Below are 18,286 nucleotides of genomic sequence, written 5' to 3' on the forward strand. Positions count from 1 at the left end.
AATACCCAAGACAAAGCAGACCAAAGGACAGCTTGTTCACAGGGGATGGGGCACAGAAACACCAGAGTTGGCAGGTAAAAGAAAAAACTTTTATTTATTAGCAAGTTAGAACAGAGGTGTGAGGGTGTGCGACGGCCCACAAACACACTGCTCGTCCACACAGCCAAGAACCCCGTCCATAAAAGACAGCAAATAACTTAATCTAAGCTCATGTCCTCCTCTTCGTCCTTCTTGTCCTTCCCATCGCCCTCCTTCTGCTCCGATCGGGCACTGTTCTGCATCGCTTTGGCAAAAGCTTCCACATCTACAATGCATTGGAAAGCCTGAGGCCAACTTCCTGGGCCTTAGGGACAGCCAGCCTGTGTTGTGCAAACAGGGAGGCTTGTGCCTTTAGCCACAGGACGCCAAGTCCTGCCATAGCAGGCGGAGGAGCAATACTTACCACCCTTGTTGGCGGCCTCCACGGCCTCTGCAGGCAGGCCAAACTGGCACATGAGGGGGCCCAGCTGCCCTGAGGCCAAGGCCGCACTGAACATGCCCAGGGCCTGCAAAGAAGAGCCAGCCGTCTCTGAGCAAGCCGGGGCGGGGCCAGAGGCACCGAGGGTGCCCCAGCAGCAGGCCAGGGACTCTTGGAGATGGGGCGCCAAGCTGAAGACAGGTGCTGGGCCGCGGCATTACCTGCTGGAACTGAGGGGAGGTCAGTGTGTTCTGGATCTCCTCTGCGGTCTGTGGCAGCGACTCCCCAGAGGGCAGGTAGGGTAGCAGGCGCTCCTGGACGTCCGCGTTGGCGAGGATTGGTGCCATGATCTCAGGCGTCAAGACACTGGCCAGGTCAACTAGGACACAAGCACACGGCCATTAGGGCTTGAGGCCGGCCCAGGCGCCCGTTCGGAGGGCTGTGACAAACTAGGCTGTGTTCTGCTAGGTGTGGTGTGGCGAGAGAAGATGAGGGAGCAACGGCTGCGCATGTGTAGGACGGCAGCTCGGCCCAGGGACACGCTCGGCCGTGCCTCGGAAAGCCAGGGGGCAGGGGGCAGCAGGCACCTTCACCCCCTGGAACTGAGGAGCGTGTTACCTTGCTGGCTGCCTCCTGGCCCGGCCGGCACGTTCATAGTGGCTAGAATGCTCTGGAGGTCGCTCAGCTGGATGGGCTGGGTTGGGCTGGCTGCCGTGCTGGTTCCATTACCTGGATTGGGCGTGGGGCTCGGGCTGGTCACCGAGGCAGCTGCTGGAGCAGAAGGGGCTGGGGTGGCGCGGGCAGAAGAGGCGGTGGAGGACGGGGTCACAGCTGCTGATTGGCTCCGGGAGCTGGGAAGAGCAGGGCAGGTGGAGCCGCCAGGCGCCCACATAGGTACCCTCACCACGTTGGTCCTGCCCCAAAGGCCCTGCACCGGGAAGAACCTGGGCTATGAAAGGACCCTCCCAGAAGCCCATTTTGTCCTGCAGCTCCTCTGCCCAATCTCTTTTTTTTCCAAAAGCCACTCAGACGGCATCCTCTCCCTCTTCCTCTTCCATTAAGAAGAGACGAACGATCATCAGTGGCTAACGGCAGTTGCAGAAGCAAGCCAAGAGCCGGCTTCACACTCAGGAGAGAACGCTGCACTTCCTCATGGTTTCGGGTGCTCTACACGTTCAGAGAAACTTCTCCAGTAACAAACTATAGAAGTGACCCCTGAAAGCACAGTCTTGTGCCCAGTCTTCTTGAAGAAGGGCACTCACTCCTGGTGGCACTCAAGGGAGCAGCAGGGGCAGGGGCAAGGCTCACCTGGATGAGGAGCTGCTCGCCGGAGGCCCTCCACTCCCCAGTAAGCTGGCCAGGCCTGGCCCAGTCAGGGCCCCCAGCCCACCTACGAGGAGCAAGGAGACACACTCAGATGTCACTCACCTGGAGCACCCGCCTCGCCCACCACAGCAGCAGAGATGCCCCGCATGAAAGCCAAGGGACGAGCAGGGGGCGGTGCGGACCCGTGAGCGGCGGCACCTGCTCAGGTCAGAGTTCTGGAAGCCAACTCCTAAGTCAACGCCTCTGTTCCATTCACTACACTTGGGGTCAAGGTAACAGCAGCGCAAATCCAGCAGAGAAGCAGGTGCAGCTGTGAGCCACACCCACCCAAACCCCACAGGTGGCAGCAGGCCCCTCCTCAGCCGGCCGGGCTCCCCTGAGCCACACAGCGGGGCCCTCACAGGAGGCCCTGGAAGGCCGGGCCCACTCAGCTCCTGCTCAAACCAGAAGGCTCACAGGCCCTCCTCCAGGGAAGGCAGCGCAGGGAAACATAGACACCACTCAGCCAATTAGGAGCTTAAAGGAAACAGACTCAAACACAAAAGCAACCACAGCTGAAGGCTGTCTGAATTAAAACAAAGGCTCCGGGGTCCACAGGGTGTTACCCAGTCCTCCGAGGCCGGCGGGTCCGATGAGCTGCATTAGCTGGCTGTGGCTCATGTTCCCCAGCAGGCTCTGCAGGCCGCCCTCGCCTGGAAGACAGAAGGTGCTCAGGTTCAGCGCCCACCTGCACCCACCCTGCAGTGCCTGGGGAAGGTGCTCTCGGCAGAGTTCATACTGCTGGTGCCTCCAGGCAAAAAGCTAAACCAAACAGCCTCCAGGACTGCCCCTCCATGCGTGTTGCATGAAGTGAGTTGGTGGGTGGGTCTCTGACACTGTTCTCGCCTGTGAGGATAGGAGTGGGGACCTGGGAAGGGCTTCAGCTTGACTCCTCACTTGCACTTAAAACAACTGGTCTGGGCCACGGCCAGGGACCTCAGTGGTTAGAGCACCACCCCACGAGGCCAAGATGGCGGATGTGATCCCTGGTCAGGGCACATGTGAGAACCCACCAGTGAGCGCACAAAAAAGTGCAACAGCAAGCGATGCTTCTCTCCCCTTCCTCTCTCTCTCCAATCAGTTTTAAAAACCATAAATGGTCTGCTTCATCAAGGGCCATCTGACACCTCCTGGGACCTCCGAGCACACCCGAGGGGAGGGCAGCATACCGCCCAGTGCAGACAGCTCATGGCCTCCACTCCCGCTCGCCCCCAGTGCTCCAGGCATCGGCGGGTTGTTCAGGTACTCGTTGACTTTTCGGCAATGCTCCTCGTCCTGGTCCGTCTTAGGCTCCTGTGGGAGGACAGGACAACAGCCGCAGCTGAGCAGCCCGCCCACCAGAGACCAGACTTCCAGATGAGGGACCTCGGCTCAGACAGATGAAGTCACCTGTCCCAGGGCACCAGGGAGAAGACCCAGCAGTCCCACACGACAGACGTGCCTGTTACAGACAAAAGCATTACGAGCACGAGACGAGCCAGGGCAGGTCCTGTCCCGCAGGCCGGAGGCTTCCTTTGACCACAGACAGCCCCAGGCCCTTCCTTCAATCATGCACTGCCCACACCACGCCCGGCCCAGGCCCCTTGGGGTGAACAGGGCACCACAACGAGCCCCTTCCTGGGTGTGGTGGGTGTCATCGGGCATGCCACCCTGTCAGTGCCCAGAACTGCAAGACAAAGCGCCCAAGACTGATCTGTCTATAGTCACTGAGCATGCGTTTGTGTGGGGACACAGGGACTCGACAGGCACGCAGGAGGAGGAGAGATGTCAAATGAGCAAAACTGGTAAACTAGCTAGTGTGGGGCGAACCTCTGACAAGATTTCTTGGCAAAACTGGAGAAACAAGCTCTGCCCCATGAGCCTGCAGATGAAGCTGGACTGGAGCCGGGCTGCGCGCCCAGGCATGCTCTTCCTGGCCCGGCCACGGCACCACTACTTCGGCACAGGTGAGCAGCTGGGCCCCCCAGAAGGAAACCCTTTCCTGCCAGCTCTCCAAGTCCAGACTCGGGGGGGAACATGGTGACACCTGTCAAAACTGCACACACGTGTACCCACTGTACCCACAAGCCACTCCATTTAGCACACAGATTATCCTCACACACGCAGTAACCGGCACAAGGCGATGTTCACAGCACTGCCTGGAGCAGAAGGAGCCAAGACATGGCAGCAGCTTGACCTGATGGAGGACTGCCTGGCACCCATGTGTGCTGACCCCAAGACTCCAGAGCACTCCACTGGGGGAGAGGCGGGCTCAGAGAGCTCGGAGAGAACACTGCATTGGAGACTATACACGGTCACCCTGGCTTCGGCCCTGGGGTCCTCATGACCCTTGAAGGGCACTGGGGGACAAGCAAACCACAGGCCGAGTGCCCATCAATGCCCTGAGATGGAGCCTAGCCTGGAAGTCACTTATCTGCCTGCCAAGGAATTCCACACCTTGAGGGGCACTCAGGGCCACACGGGGGACTGGAGGCTCCACGCAGCATGTTTGGTCACCCCAGCTGGTTGTGGAAGCCAATTCTACCATCTGGTGAGCAGGTTTCTAACCTAGTTCTATGACAAGGAAAGAAAAAATCCAAACAAAACCTACATACCTGCATCCAGAAGAAGAGCCGTTTGGACCCTGCCTTGAACTTGAGCACGTAGACCCTCCCGCTGGGGCACTGCGGCACGCGCTTGAACTCACAGTCGTCAGGGAAGATGATCAAATCCTGCAGAGAGCCACGGCAGGGAAGAGTCATTCTCCTGTGACACATCATCAAGCCCCCGAGCCTCCCAGGTACACATGCTGGGCACTGTGTCTCAGCGTCTGGGGTGGGGAGGAGGGCACAGGGCCAAAACCACCCTCCTCACCAGCAGGGTCTCTGCAGGGCGGATAAGCCAGGGTCAGAGGCACCCAGGAAGGAAAAGGCTTGCAGGCCAGGCGCAGGCCTGGTGCTGAACAGGGAACGCGGGGTCTTAAAGGATTTTTTAATAGAAACATCGTGGGAACATTCCTAGATGAGTCAAAAAGTCAACTCTGACCTGCTCTTGAACCTAACACAGAACCATTTAGTCTGAAGGGCAAAGAACACTAAGTAAAATGACCACTGGAGGAAGCTGTCTGGTGGGCTGGAGTCAAGATCAGGATTTTTACATGGCTTCTCCCTTTCTAGTACCTAATCTTCAAAGTTTTTTTTTTTTAATATATTTTATTGATTTTTTACAGAGAGGAAGAGAGAGGGATAGAGAGTTAGAAACATTGATGAGAGAGAATCATTGATCAGCTGCCTCCTGCACACCCCCCACTGGGGATGTGCCCGCAACGAAGGTACATGCCCCTGACCAGAATCGAACCTGGGACCCTTGAGTCCGCAGGCCGACGCTCTATCCATTGAGCCAAACCGGTTTCGGCTAATCTTCAAAGTTTAAAGTATATAAAGTGATGCCCAGCTGGCGTGGCTCAGTGGTTGAGCAACGACCTAAGAACCTGGAGGTCACAGTTTGATTCCAGATCAGAGCACATGCCTGGGTTGAGGGCTTGATCCCCAGTGTAGGGCATGCAGGAGGCAGCCAATCAATGATTCTCTCTCACTTCCTCTGAAATCAATAATCAATAAAAATATAATAAAGCAAGCATATACAGTGACAGGAGAAACCTACATAATCAGTGGGACTGGGAAGACCTATAAGCAAATCAAAACAGCTCTGAGAGCAGCCTCGAAGCAACCCCACACACCCCACCCACGACCTCCAAGGCCCGCCACGCTGTGCCGCCGCCACTGGCCACCCAGAGGGCAGAGACTCACGTCTTCCACATTCCCAGACGTCCTGTCTTTCCAGCAGAAGTGAATGAGGGAGTCATCCGTCTGCTGGATGTACACCAGCCCTTTTCTTTTGTCTGGGGTGACAGTTGTTCCTTTTAATGACATTTTTCCTGCCCGAAACTCCACCAAATACTTGTTGGAGGACCCACGGGAGCCTGGCACCAGGCTTGGAAACAGCGCGCCTGAGGTCGCCATCCTGAAAGAGGGGCCAGCAGTCACCAAACCAACCCAGTGAAAGCGCCCCCTCGCTAAACCTCCAGGCTGCTGCCACGCTGGGCGCCAGGGAGCACCCGAAAGCTGCCAAAACCCGCTCAAACCAACTGGGGGGCGGGCAGGCTCGGAGCCTGCGGGCACCTGAGCGATGGAGCCAACACCCAGCGTCTCACGTTTCTGGAAGAAATTAATCTCGGCACGCAGAGGGCCTCTGCCGCGGCCACTTTCTGTACTTGCAAACTTGTTCCTTAGTCTGGGACACACACACACACACACACCCCCCGCAAGAATTTAAAAACTTGGACGGGGACACCGCTAACATCAGATGGGACGCAAGACTTTGGCCTAACGCCCGATCTCTGTCGGACACGGGCCCGCGAAGCTGCAGGTGTGCTCCCTTCAAACACAGAAAGTCTGCGGGGGTGCACGGCCCGCCCTACCCCGCACACCTGGCAGCCCGACGCCCTCGGCTCCGCGCTGGGCGGAGGGGCCGGGCGGCTCGCAGCAGGGCGGTGCCCCCGGCTGGCCCCAGAGTCCACGCCGCGGTCCCCGAGCCCAAAAGTCCTCGTCCCGCGCAGGGACCCTCGGGCCCCCAACCCCCGAGAGCGCCGGACTGCTCACAGACCTCGGCTCCCAGGCCCCCGGCTCCCTCAGCCCCCAGGCCCCTCTACCCCGAACCCCCGGCCCCTCTGGCCTCCGCGGACCCGGCGCCCAGCTTGGGGGGTCTCCCGGAGGCACAGGCCCGGTCCCCAGCCTCCCCCGTAGCCGTCTCCGCCCTCGGTCGCCCCACTCAACCTGGCCAACTCGGAGACTCGGCTGAGAGATGTACCGTGCGTGATCGCTCTTCCTCCTCGGAGCCTGCCGGGCCCCGCCGGAAGCGTCCGCTCGCCCCGCCTACCCGCCGCTCTCGCCGCCGATTGGACCTTGTCCGAGGCCGGGCCGGCACTGGCCCGCGAGCGATTGGCGAGGGCGGCGATCCATCACGCCGCCCCGGCCCGCCCCCAAGCCGGCGGCTCCCTTCCGGCGGAAGCGTGGGCCGGCGGCGCGCGGGCCAGAGCGGCCCCTATTGTTGCTGTGTCATAGGGGCGCGGCGGCGGCCCCTGGCGGCAACGCCGGGAACGGCGAGGCGGGCGCGGGCCGGGCAGGGGGAGATGGACTCCGGGAGGGCCCCGGGCGAGGCGGCGTCTCTCGGGGGTCACTGTTGGTTCGGGGCGCCAGTTCCCGAGACGGAGGGGAAACCGTCAAGGGCTCAGGGGAGCGGGTATCTTAGGACGCGGGGACTGGCTTCGGGTCTTCCGGTTAATGACTGAACCGCAGCCCCGGACTCCCGCATTGCCCGTCGGACCTGGGACCTGGAACTCAAGGGGCGCGTGGTCCCAGCCGGGGTGCCCCAACCCCACCCGGAAACAGTGCTTACAGGCTGTCTCCCCCTTTCTCCCAGGGGCCCCTAGACCCCACCCTGTAAGGTACCGACATTGGGCCTCCCGCCTTCCCATCCGCGCCGGGACTTTCAGAGGCTGGTGTGCAGGTCAGAATGGACAGTAGGCAGCCGTCCTCCGTTAAGGCGGGAAGACCCCACACACACCCACCCCCGCCCCGCCCAGGAGTGGAAGGCCGCCGGCCGCTGCCTTCACGGCCCGCATTGGCACCTGTGCCCCTCGGAGCCCGGGCAGCCCAGCGCTCCCGCCCCAGAGGAGCGGCGTCCTGCCATGGGGCCTCCAACTGACTTACTGTCTGCGTGTCCATCAATGTGTTCTTATCCTTACGGAGAGCATGAAGGTGAAGGTGTTTCCATTCACTGCTATGTGGGGTTTTTCATTTGATTTCAGAGAGGAAGGGAGAGAGAGATAGAAACATCATTGAGGAGAGGGAATCATTGATGGGCTGCCTCCTGCACGCTCCCCACTGGGGATGGAGCCCACAAGCCAGGCACTGCCCTTGCCAGGAATCGAACCCGGGACCCTTCAGTCCCCAGGTTGTGGCTCTATCCACTGAGCCAAACTGGCCAGGGCTCGCTGTTGTTTTTAAGATGCCCATTCACGGGACTCCTGCAGCACCACAACTTGCATTCCACTACCACGGGGCTAGTCACAAATTGTTTTAGAAAATATAGCTGTTTTTCATTGAAAATATAATTTGTGTTCATAAGTAATGGGCTTGTTATTTTTAATTAGTTAATATTTTTATTTCATTTAAATTTCTAGTATGATAAATATCTATCTAATAATAGAGTAATATGCAAATCATAACTCCGCTACACTCACAAGCCACGCCCACCATCCAATCTGAGTGAGTATGCAATTAAACTGAAAACATGGCAGCAGCCCCGCCCCCCAGCCTCTCCAGCCTCTGGGAGTCGGAGAAGTCAGGCGCCAGCGCCTGAGGCTGGCTGCAGCCACAGAGACCAAGAAGTCGCCTGCCCCATGATCCCAGGCTGCAGCCAGTCTCAGAAGCCTCAGGTCCGCCTGCCCAACGTCCTGGGGAGACGGAGAAACCGGGCCCTGCGTCTGAGGCTGGCTGCAGCCACTGAGACCAAGAAGCCGCCTGCCCCACGATCCCAGGCCTCAGCCAACCTCAGAAGCCTCAGGTCCGCCTGCCTCACGTCAGCCTGCCCCACGTCCTAGGGAGACGGAGAAACCAGGCCCTGCGTCTGAGGCTGGGTGCGGCCGGGAGAGGAAGAAGCTGCCCACCCCATGATCCCAGGCTGCAGCCAGCCTCAGAAGCCTCAGGTCCGCCCGCCCCATGTCCTGGGGAGACGGAGAAACCGGGCCCCAGCACCTGAGGCTGGCTGCAGCCACGGAGACCAAGAAGCTGCCTGCCCCGTGATCTCAGGCCACAGCCAGCTGGAGAAGCCGCCCTCCCCACGTCCTGGGGGAGACAAGAAACCGGGTGCCAGTACCTGAGGGTGGATGCGATCTGGGAGATGAAGAAGCCGCCTGCCCTGTGATCCCAGGCTACAGCCAGCTGGAGAAGCTGCCCACCCCATGTCCGTCCTCCCCATGTCCTGGGGGAGACAAGAAACCGGGTGCCAGCACCTGAGGGTGGATGCGATCTGGGAGACGAAGAAGCCGCCTGCCCTGTGATCCCAGGCTACAGCCAGCTGGAGAAGCTGCCCACCCCATGTCCGCCCTCCCCATGTCCTGGGGGAGACAAGAAACCGGGTGCCAGTACCTGAGGGTGGATGTGATCTGGGAGATGAAGAAGCCGCTTACCCTATGATCCCAGGCTACAGCCAGCTGGAGAAGCTGCCCACCCCATGTCCACCCGCCCCACGTCCTGGGGGAGATGGAGAAACCGGGCCCCAGTACCTGAGGCTGGCTGCAGCCCGGGAGATGGAGAAGCCGCCCACCCTGCGGTCTTGGGCACCAGCACCTGTGGCTGGCTGTGGCCTGGGAGACAGTGAAGCCGCCCACCCTGTGGTCCTGGGCACCAGCACCTGCGGCTGGCTGTGGCCTGGGAGACAGAGAAGCCGCCCACCCTGCAGTCCAGGTGCCAGCACCTGCAGCTGGCTACAGCATGGTAGATGGAGAATCCGCCCACCCTGCAGTCCCGGGCACCAGCACCTGTGGCTGGCTGTGGCCTGGGAGACAAAGAAGCCGCCCACCCTGCAGACCTGGGCGCCAGCACTTGCAGCTGCAGCACAGACGAAGCCCCCTGTCCACCATCCCCTAAGGCTGCAGCCAGCCTGGGCGCCTATGGCTGACCAGAGGGAGGGAAGCCCGGATCCTGGGTGCCTGTGGTCAGCTGGAGGAGGGAATCCTGGGTACCAGGTGTGGGCCCAGGCAGAGGTAGTTAGGGGCAATCAAGCCAGCAGGGGAGCAGTTAGGGACAATCAGGCTGGTAGGCAGAAGCAGTTAGGGGCAATCAGGCAGGCAGGTGAGCAGTTAGGAGCCAGCAGTTCTGAATTGTGAGAGGGATGTCCAACTGCTGGTTATCCCATGAGGGGTCCCAGATTGGAGAGGGTGCAGGCCAGGCTGAGGGACACACTCCCCACTGCCCCCTGTGCACGAATTTCGTGCACCAGGCCTCTAGTCTATATATATAAAAAGCCAGGGGCCCTCATGACCGAAACAACCAGATGCGACCGAACAGGCTGCATGGGGTGACCAGGCTGGCAGGGGGGTTAGTGAGGGACGACCAAACAACCAAACAGCAGGCTGCCTGGGACGACCAAGCCGGCGAGGGGCAATTGGGGGTGACCAGGCCAGTGGGGGGGGGCAGTTGGGGGTGATAAGGCTGGCAGGCAGAGGTGTTTAGGGGTGATCAGGCCAGCAGGTGTGCGGTTAGAAGCCAGCCGTCCAGGATTGTGAGAGGGATGTCTGACTGCCAGGGATTGGGCCTAAACTGACAGTCAGACATCCCCCAAGGGGTCCCAGATTGGAGAGGGTGCAGGCTGGGCTGAGGGGACCCCCCTCGCGTGCATGAACTTGTGCACCAGGCCTCTAGTTGATAGATAAAACCCACATGCAGTGTTTATCCTTTAGTGGCTGGTTTATGTCACTGAGCAATGTCCTCAGACCAATCCACGGAACAGGTGTCAGGGTTTCCTTTCTACGGCTGAGTAACTCTTTGCTCATCCATTTCCATCCATCAGTGGAATCCACATTTCAGCTACTGTGAATAATGCTGGGGACACGGGTGTGCAGATCTCTCCAAGACCCTATTTTCTTTTTTCTTTTTAATCTTTATTGTTGAAAGTATTACATATGTCCCCCTTTTCCCCCATCGACCCCCTCCTGCACACCCCTGCTCAAGACCCTCACCTCCCCAGTGTTTGCATCCATGGGCCATGCATCTATGCACACAAGGTCTTTGGTGATTACCTCCCTCCCACCCTCCCACCCTCCCCACCTTCCCTCTGAGATTCTGAACTCTGTTCCATGCTTCCATGGCTCTGGATCCACTCTGTTCATCAGTTTATTTTGTAATTAGATTCCACATGAGTGAGATCATGTGATACTTGTCTTTCTATGAGAGATCCTTCTTTTTTACTGCTGCATAGTATTCCATGGTATTCCAAGTATTCCAAGTAATGTACCACAGCTTCTTTATCCACTCATCTACTGATGGGCACTCGGGCTGTTTCCAGATCTTAGCCATTGTAAATTGTGCTGCTATGAACATAGGGGTGCATACATTCTTTCTGATTGGTGTTTTGGGTTTCTTAGGATATGTTCCTATAAGTGGGGTCACTGGGTCAGATGGCAGTTTCATATTTAATTTTTTAAAAAATATATTTTATTTATTTTTCACAGAGAGGAAGAGAGAGGGATAGAGAGCTAGAAACATCGATGAGAGAGAAACATCGATCAGCTGCCTCTTGCACACCCCCTACTGGGGATGTGCCCGCAACCAAGGTACATGCCCTTGACCGGAATCGAACCTGGGACCCTTGAGTCCGCAGGCCGACGCTCTATCCACTGAGCCAAACCGGTTTCGGCTCATATTTAATTTTTTGAGGAAACTCCATACTGTTTTCAAAATGGCTGTATCAGTCTGCATTCCCACCAGCAGTGCACGAGGATTCCCTTTTCTCCACATCCTCGCCAGCACTTGTCATTTGTTGATTTGTTGATGGTAGGCATTCTGACAGGTGTAAGGTGATACCTCATTGTTGTTTTGATTTGCATCTCTCTGATGATCAGTGACTGAGCATTCTTTCATATGTCTTTTGGCCATCTGAATGTACTCTTTGGAAAAATGTCTATTTAGGTCCTTTGCCCATTTTTTTAAAAATATATATTTTATTGATTTTTTACAGAGAGGAAAGGAGAGGGAGAGAGAGCTAGAAACATTGATGAGAGAGAAACATCCATCAGCTGCCTCCTGCACACCCCCCACTGGGGATGTGCCCGCAACCAAGGTACATGCCCTTGACCAGAATTGAACCTGGGACCCTTGAGTCTGCAGGCTGACGCTCTATCCACTGAGCCAAACCGGTTAGGGCTCCTTTGCCCATTTTTAAATTGGATTGTTTGTCTTCCTTCTGTGAAGTTGTATGAGTTCCTTATATGTTCTGGATAGTAACCCTTTATCAGATGCATCATTGCCAAATATGTTCTTCCATACACTGGGTCCAAGATGCTGCTTTCAACTCTTTTAGGTGTCTATCTAGAAGTCATATTGCTGGACCATATGGTAATTCCATTTTAATTTTTTGAGGGGCCACCATACTGTTTTCCATAGTGGTTGCCTCATTTTACATTCCTGCCAACAGTGCACCTGTTTTGCCACATCCTCACCAACACTTGTTATGTTTTTCTGGCAGTAGCCATCCTAATAGGTGTGAGATGGCATCTCATTGTAGCTTTGATTTTCATTTCCCTGATGTTTAGTGATGTTGAGCATCTTTTCATGGGTTTATTGACCATTTGTCTATTCAAGTCATTTGCCCATTTTTGAATCAGGTGTGGGGGGTTGTTGTTGTTGAGTTTTAGTTCTCTCTATATTTAGATGTATGATTTGCAAACATTTCACCCTATTTTGTAGATTGCCTTTATACTCTAGTGATAATATCTGATGCACAACATTTTTAAAATTTTCATGAAGTCCAATTGGTCCATTTTTTCTTTTATCCAGGCCTTTGGTGACATAGCCAAGTCATTGCCAGTCTGGTGTCATAAAATTTGTGCCCAAGTCTTCTTCTGAGAGTTTTACAGGGTTAGCTCTTACATTTAGGGCCTCGATCCATTTTGTGCTCATTCTGTATATGGTGTGAGGTAAGGGTACATTCTTTTGCATGGGGATGTCCTGTTTTCCCAGCACCGTGTGTTCCCCACACCTTTCCCCTTGAATGGTCTTAACGCCTGTCATTTGACTATACACTGAGTGGCCAGATTATTATGATCTCTGAACACATAATAATCTGGCCACTCAGTATGTGTGTGTGTGTATATATATATATGTGTGTGTGTGTATATATATATGTGTGTGTGTGTGTATATATATATATATGTGTGTGTGTGTGTGTGTGTGTGTGTGTGTATATATATATATATATATATATATATATATATATATATATATATACTAGAGGCCCGGTGCACGAAATTTGTGCACAGGGGGCAGTGGGGAGTGTGTCCCTCAGCCTGGCCTGCACCCTCTCCAATCTGGGACCCCTCATGGGATAACCAGCAGTTGGACATCCCTCTCACAATTCAGAACTGCTGGCTCCTAACCGCTCACCTGCCTGCCTGATTGCCCCTAACTGCTTCTGCCTACCAGCCTGATTGTCTCTAACTGCTCCCCTGCTGGCTTGATTGCCCCTAACTACCTCTGCCTGGGCCCACACCTGGTACCCAGGATTCCCTCCTCCAGCTGACCACAGGCACCCAGGATCCGGGCTTCCCTCCCTCTGGTCAGCCATAGGCGCCCAGGCTGGCTGCAGCCTTAGGGGATGGTGGACAGGGGGCTTCGTCTGTGCTGCAGCTGCAAGTGCTGGCGCCCAGGTCTGCAGGGTGGGCGGCTTCTCTGACTCCCAGGCCACAGCCAGCCACAGGTACTGGTGCCCAGGACCGCAGGGTGGGCGGCTTCTCCATCTCCCGGGCTGCAGCCAGCCTCAGGTACTGGGGCCCGGTTTCTCCATCTCCCCCAGGACGTGGGGCGGGTGGACATGGGGTGGGCAGCTTCTCCAGCTGGCTGTAGCCTGGGATCATAGGGTAAGCGGCTTCTTCATCTCCCAGATCGCATCCACCCTCAGGTGCTGGCACCCGGTTTCTTGTCTCCCCCAGGACATGGGGAGGACGGACATGGGGTGGGCAGCTTCTCCAGCTGGCTGTAGCCTGGGATCATAGGGCAAGCGGCTTTTTCGTCTCCCAGATCGCATCCACCCTCAGGTACTGGCACCCGGTTTCTTGTCTCCCCCAGGACGTGGGGAGGGCGGCTTCTCCAGCTGGCTGTGGCCTGAGATCACGGGGCAGGCAGCTTCTTGGTCTCCATGGCTGCAGCCAGCCTCAGGTGCTGGGGCCCGGTTTCTCCGTCTCCCCAGGACATGGGGCGGGCGGACCTGAGGCTTCTGAGGCTGGCTGCAGCCTGGGATCATGGGGTGGGCAGCTTCTTCCTCTCCCGGCCGCACCCAGCCTCAGACGCAGGGCCCGGTTTCTCTGTCTCCCTAGGACGTGGGGCAGGCTGACGTGAGGCAGGCGGACCTGAGGCTTCTGAGGCTGGCTGAGGCCTGGGATCGTGGGGCAGGCGGCTTCTTGGTCTCAGTGGCTGCAGCCAGCCTCAGACGCAGGGCCCGGTTTCTCCGTCTCCCCAGGACGTTGGGCAGGCGGACCTGAGGCTTCTGAGACTGGCTGCAGCCTGGGATCATGGGGCAGGCGACTTCTTGGTCTCTGTGGCTGCAGCCAGCCTCAGGCGCTGGCGCCTGACTTCTCTGACTCCCAGAGACTGGAGAGGCTGGGGGGCGGGGCTGCCACCATGTTTTCAGTTTAATTGCATACTCACTCAGATTGGATGGTGGGCGTGGCTGGGGCGTGGCTGGTGGGCGTGGCTTGTGAGTGTAGCGGAGTGATGATTTGCATATTACTCTATTATTAGATATATATATATTCGTGGCCCGGTGCACGGGGGGGGGGGGGGGGGTGTCCCTCAGCCCGGCCTGCACCCTCTCCAATCTGGGACCCCTCAAAGGATATCCTACTGCCGGTTCACAGGGATCAGGCCTAAACTGGTGGTCGGACATCCCTCTCACAATCCAGGACTGCTGGCTCCTAACTGCTCGCCTGCCTGCCTGCCTGCCTGATTGCCCCTAACCACTCTGCCTTCCAGCCTGCTCACCCCAACTGCCCCCGCTGCCGGCCTGCTCACTCCTACCTTCCCTCCCCACTGGCCTGCTCGCCCCCAACTGCCCCCCTGCTGGCCTGCTCACTCCAAACTGCCCCCCCACTGTCCTGATCACTTCTGACCCCCACTGATGGCCTGCTCACCCCCAACTAGCCCCCCTGCTGGTCTGCTTACCCCCAACAACCCCGCCCCCCACCAGCCTGATCACCCAAAACTGCACTCCCCTCTTGGCCTCTTACCGCCTCTACCTCAGCCCCGCCACCATGGTTTTGTCCAGAGGAACGTCTGGAAGGTCTCCTGGAAGGTCTCCCAGTCTAATTAGCATATTCACCTTTTATTAGTATAGATAGAGGCCTGGTGCACGGGTGGGAGCTGGCTGGTTTGCCCTGAAGGTGTCCCGGATCAGGGTGGGGGTTTCCTTGGGGTGTGGGGCGGCCTGGGCAAGGGGCTTGTGGTAGTTTGCAGGCTGGCCATGCCCTCATGGGGTGAGGGGTCCCCATGGGGGGGCGTGTCCAGCTTGGGTGAGGGGCTGATGGCTCTTTGTAGGCTGCCCACAGCCCCTTCAGGGTGGGGGTCCCCACTGGGGGGCCTGGCCAACCTGGGTAAGGGGCTGATGGCTGTTTGCAGGCTGGCCATGCCCCCCAGCAACCCAGGCTTCCAGCCCCTCCTTTTTTTTTTTTTTTTTCCAGCGCCTCCTTGAGCGGAGGCCAGGTCCAGCTGGAAGCAGGTATCTGGGATTTATTTATCTTCTATAATTGAAACTTTGTAGCCTTGAGCAGAGGCCAGGGCAGGCCAGGGCAGCGGAAAACTTGGCTTCCTCCATCGCTGGGGGCAACCCAAGCCTCCTGCTCTCTCCAGCTCCGTGGTTGCCGCCATTTTTGTTGGGTTAATTTGCATACTTGCTCCTGATTGGCTGGTGGGCATAGCAAAGGTACAGTCAATTTGCATCTTTCTATTTTATTAGACTAGAGGCCCAGTGCACAAAATTCGTGCACAGGAGGGGGGTGTCCCTCAACCCAGCTTGCACCCTCTCCAATCTAGGACATCCCTCTCACAATCCGGGACTGCTGGCTCCCAACCACTCGCCTGCCTGCCTGCCTGATTGCCCCTAACCACTTCTGCCTGTCAGTCTGATCACCCCCTAACCACTCCCCTGCCAGCCTGATCGACAACTAACTGTTCCCCTGCTGGCCCGATTGCCCCTAACTGCCCTCCCCTGCTGGCCCAGTCACCGCTGACTGCCCTCCCTTGCCAGCCTGGTCGCCCCTAACTGCTCTCCCCTGCTGGCCTAGTCACCCCTAACTGCCTTCCCCTGCAGGCCTGGTCGCCCCCAACTGCCATCCCCTGCTGGCTCGATCACCCCTAACTTCCCTCCCTTGCCAGCCTGGTCGCCCCTAACTTCCCTCCCCTGCCGGCCCGATTGCCCCTAACTGCCCTCCCCTGCTGGCCTAGTCACCCCTAACTGTCCTTCCTTGCAGGCCTGGTCACCCCCAACTGCCCTCCCCTGCAGGCCTGGTCACTCCCAACTGCCCTCGCCTGCGCGCCTGGTTGCCCTTAACTGCTCTCTCCTGCTGACCTGGTCGCCCCCAATTGCCCTCCCCTGCAGGCCTGGGTCCCACCCCCAACTGTCCTCCCCTGCAGGCCTGATCGCCCCCAACTGCCCTCCCTTGCCAGCCCTCTTGTGTCCACATGGGGCGGCCATCTTGTATGTTGGAGTGATGGTCAATTTGCATATTACCTCTTTATTATATAGGATTAGAGGCATGGTGCATGAATTCGTGCATGGGTGGGATCCGGCCAGCCTGGCCAGGGGGAAGGGACATGGGCAGTTGGATGGCCTGCCTGCTGGTCGAACTCCTGGTCGAGGGGACAATTTTCATATTAGCCTTTTATTATATAGGATATACGCTGAGTGGCCAGATTATTATGCGTTCAGAGATCATCATCATCTGGCCACTCTGTATATGTTGACTTTGTCAACTGCACACATGGTTTCCTTGTGTGTAGGGCTTGAAGACACTTCCTCCACTTACCTGCTGTGAAAGGTGGGGCATGCCCACCTTCCTGTGGCCTGGGTTGGCCTGTGGGGAGTTAGCACCATGACACCAGCCTGGGCTCCATGGGGCTGGGTGCTCTGTGGCCCCATCATCAGATGTGGTGCTTGTGGCAGCGGCCCAGACCTGTGAACCTGAGCATTCTGAGAGCACTCACACCTATGACTGTCCCTCTGCCCAGAGCCTTCTTGGCTATTGGCATGAGTGTCCCCACTCAGCTCAACCTCCCAGGAAGCACACAGCTGCTGGGCACCTAGGACAGTGGTCAGACGGTGGGGACCCTCGAGTCAAAGTAACAGTACACTGTGCATTTAGTTGTTTCACAGTCTCCAATGCCTGGAGAGGAGAGACTCAACCAGAGCTCCCGACGCTCAAAGACCCAAACCCCCACCCACTACATGTGCCCTCCCAGGGATGCAACAGCATCCCTGGTGCCCTTCTCCAGTGACCAGCAGTCTTCTGGAGCAGTCCGTTCACTGGACCCACCCTACAGAACGCATAGTCCCAACCTGCACCCGGCACAAGGGCTCGTCTGCAGCCCTTTCCAAGGGGCCAGAGGAGCTGAGACGGTGAAAACTGCTCAGTGCAAAAATGTCAGCAACAACCATTCTTAAAGGACCGTTATCCACAGCCAGGGTTTAACTTGGGTCTTCACAGGTCAGTACCAGTCCTCCAAAAACCCTACGAGCAGTTGGTTCTGTTTGCTACGGGTTATAAAATGAGCCCATCACCAGCATGCTGGCATGCTGCAGCGCCAGGGGAGCAGTTGAGACCAGCCCAGTACAGGGCACCAAGAGGGAGGAAGGACCCAGTCTGTGTGTTGTCACCCTGCAGGGACCAAGCAGCGCCTTCCTAAACCTTTGACCCAGGACAGTTTGGTTCTCAAACCGGGGAAGGAGCCGTGTATCCAGCGAGGGACTGACCGTCGAGTAAACTCATCCCAAGAGACACTCACTTTACAGGACCCTCCTCACTTGAAGACGGAGGAGACAGTGAGGCGGAGGGGTTACACACACGGGGAAGCCACCAGAGGACGTGCCCAGATTCAAGCAGAGGTTACACGCTCTCTCACCAGGGACCCAACCTTTGCGCCACTGGACACAGCAAGATCCCTTGAAAGATGCTTTTAAGTCCAAACGCTGGGACAGGAGCAACCAGAACTAGTAGCTGCCAGTGCTTCTGAATTTTGGATCTTGTTAGCATTTTTAACCATCTTTATCTCATTGTTCCTCACGCACATGTGAGACCCGTGAGGTTTGTGAGCCACCACCTCCGTTAGGAGCACTTTTCCCAGAGCTGGTGTCCTGAGAGGAAGCGTCTCACCAGGCTGCCCGGAGGTGGCAGGCTTGTGGGAAGCCTCCCGCAGCGTTTCTCTCATCCTGTCCCAGGTCCTGATCTTGTGACCCAACAAGGACCCAGCATGCAGGCGGCCTGTCCTCTGCATCCTCAGCATGTCTCCTGGACAGCTCCAAGCCCATCAGGCTGCACTTGGCCATCTCCAGAGCGGCGGGGTTGGACCAGATGATGTGTGGCCCAGCTGCCAGCTGACACTTCCTCAAGCACAACAGCATGAGCCTTGGGGACAGTCTGAGAGGGAGACGGGGGCC

General features: G+C 57.4%; 1 protein-coding gene across 3 annotated transcripts; it reads right to left on the minus strand.

Annotated features, from left to right (window-relative positions):
• Positions 1–67: 67 nt before the first annotated feature.
• On the minus strand, positions 68–6,748 carry ADRM1 (ADRM1 26S proteasome ubiquitin receptor). Of its 3 annotated transcripts, none has more exons than XM_079783882.1 (10): positions 6,637–6,748; positions 5,611–5,824; positions 4,417–4,533; positions 2,992–3,115; positions 2,389–2,475; positions 1,766–1,847; positions 1,187–1,308; positions 679–836; positions 443–545; positions 68–304 (listed from the first exon to the last, which is right to left on the minus strand). In XM_079783882.1, exons 2-10 carry the CDS (start codon positions 5,821–5,823, stop codon positions 198–200), a joined length of 1,113 nt encoding a protein of 370 aa, XP_079640008.1. In that variant the 5' UTR covers position 5,824; positions 6,637–6,748; the 3' UTR covers positions 68–197. The 3 variants fall into 3 exon arrangements, with proteins under 3 accessions (XP_079640008.1, XP_079640006.1, XP_079640007.1); XM_079783880.1 differs by having other exon boundaries at positions 1,076–1,308; XM_079783881.1 differs by having other exon boundaries at positions 1,076–1,308; positions 6,671–6,726.
• Positions 6,749–18,286: the final 11,538 nt, after the last annotated feature.

This window comes from Cnephaeus nilssonii (genome assembly GCF_951640355.1).
Source record: "Cnephaeus nilssonii genome assembly, chromosome: 11".
Lineage (NCBI taxonomy): Eukaryota > Metazoa > Chordata > Mammalia > Chiroptera > Vespertilionidae > Cnephaeus > Cnephaeus nilssonii.

Coding starts and splice junctions, on each gene's coding strand:
- ADRM1 (XM_079783880.1), bottom strand. CDS start 5,823: ATGGCGACCTCAGGCGCGCTGTTTCCAAGCCTGGTGCCAGGCTCCCGT. Junction 1,309..1,765: donor GCGAGCAGCTCCTCATCCAG/GTGAGCCTTGCC, acceptor TGCTCTTCCCAG/CTCCCGGAGCCAATCAGCAG. Junction 305..442: donor GGAGGCCGCCAACAAGGGTG/GTAAGTATTGCT, acceptor AATGCATTGTAG/ATGTGGAAGCTTTTGCCAAA.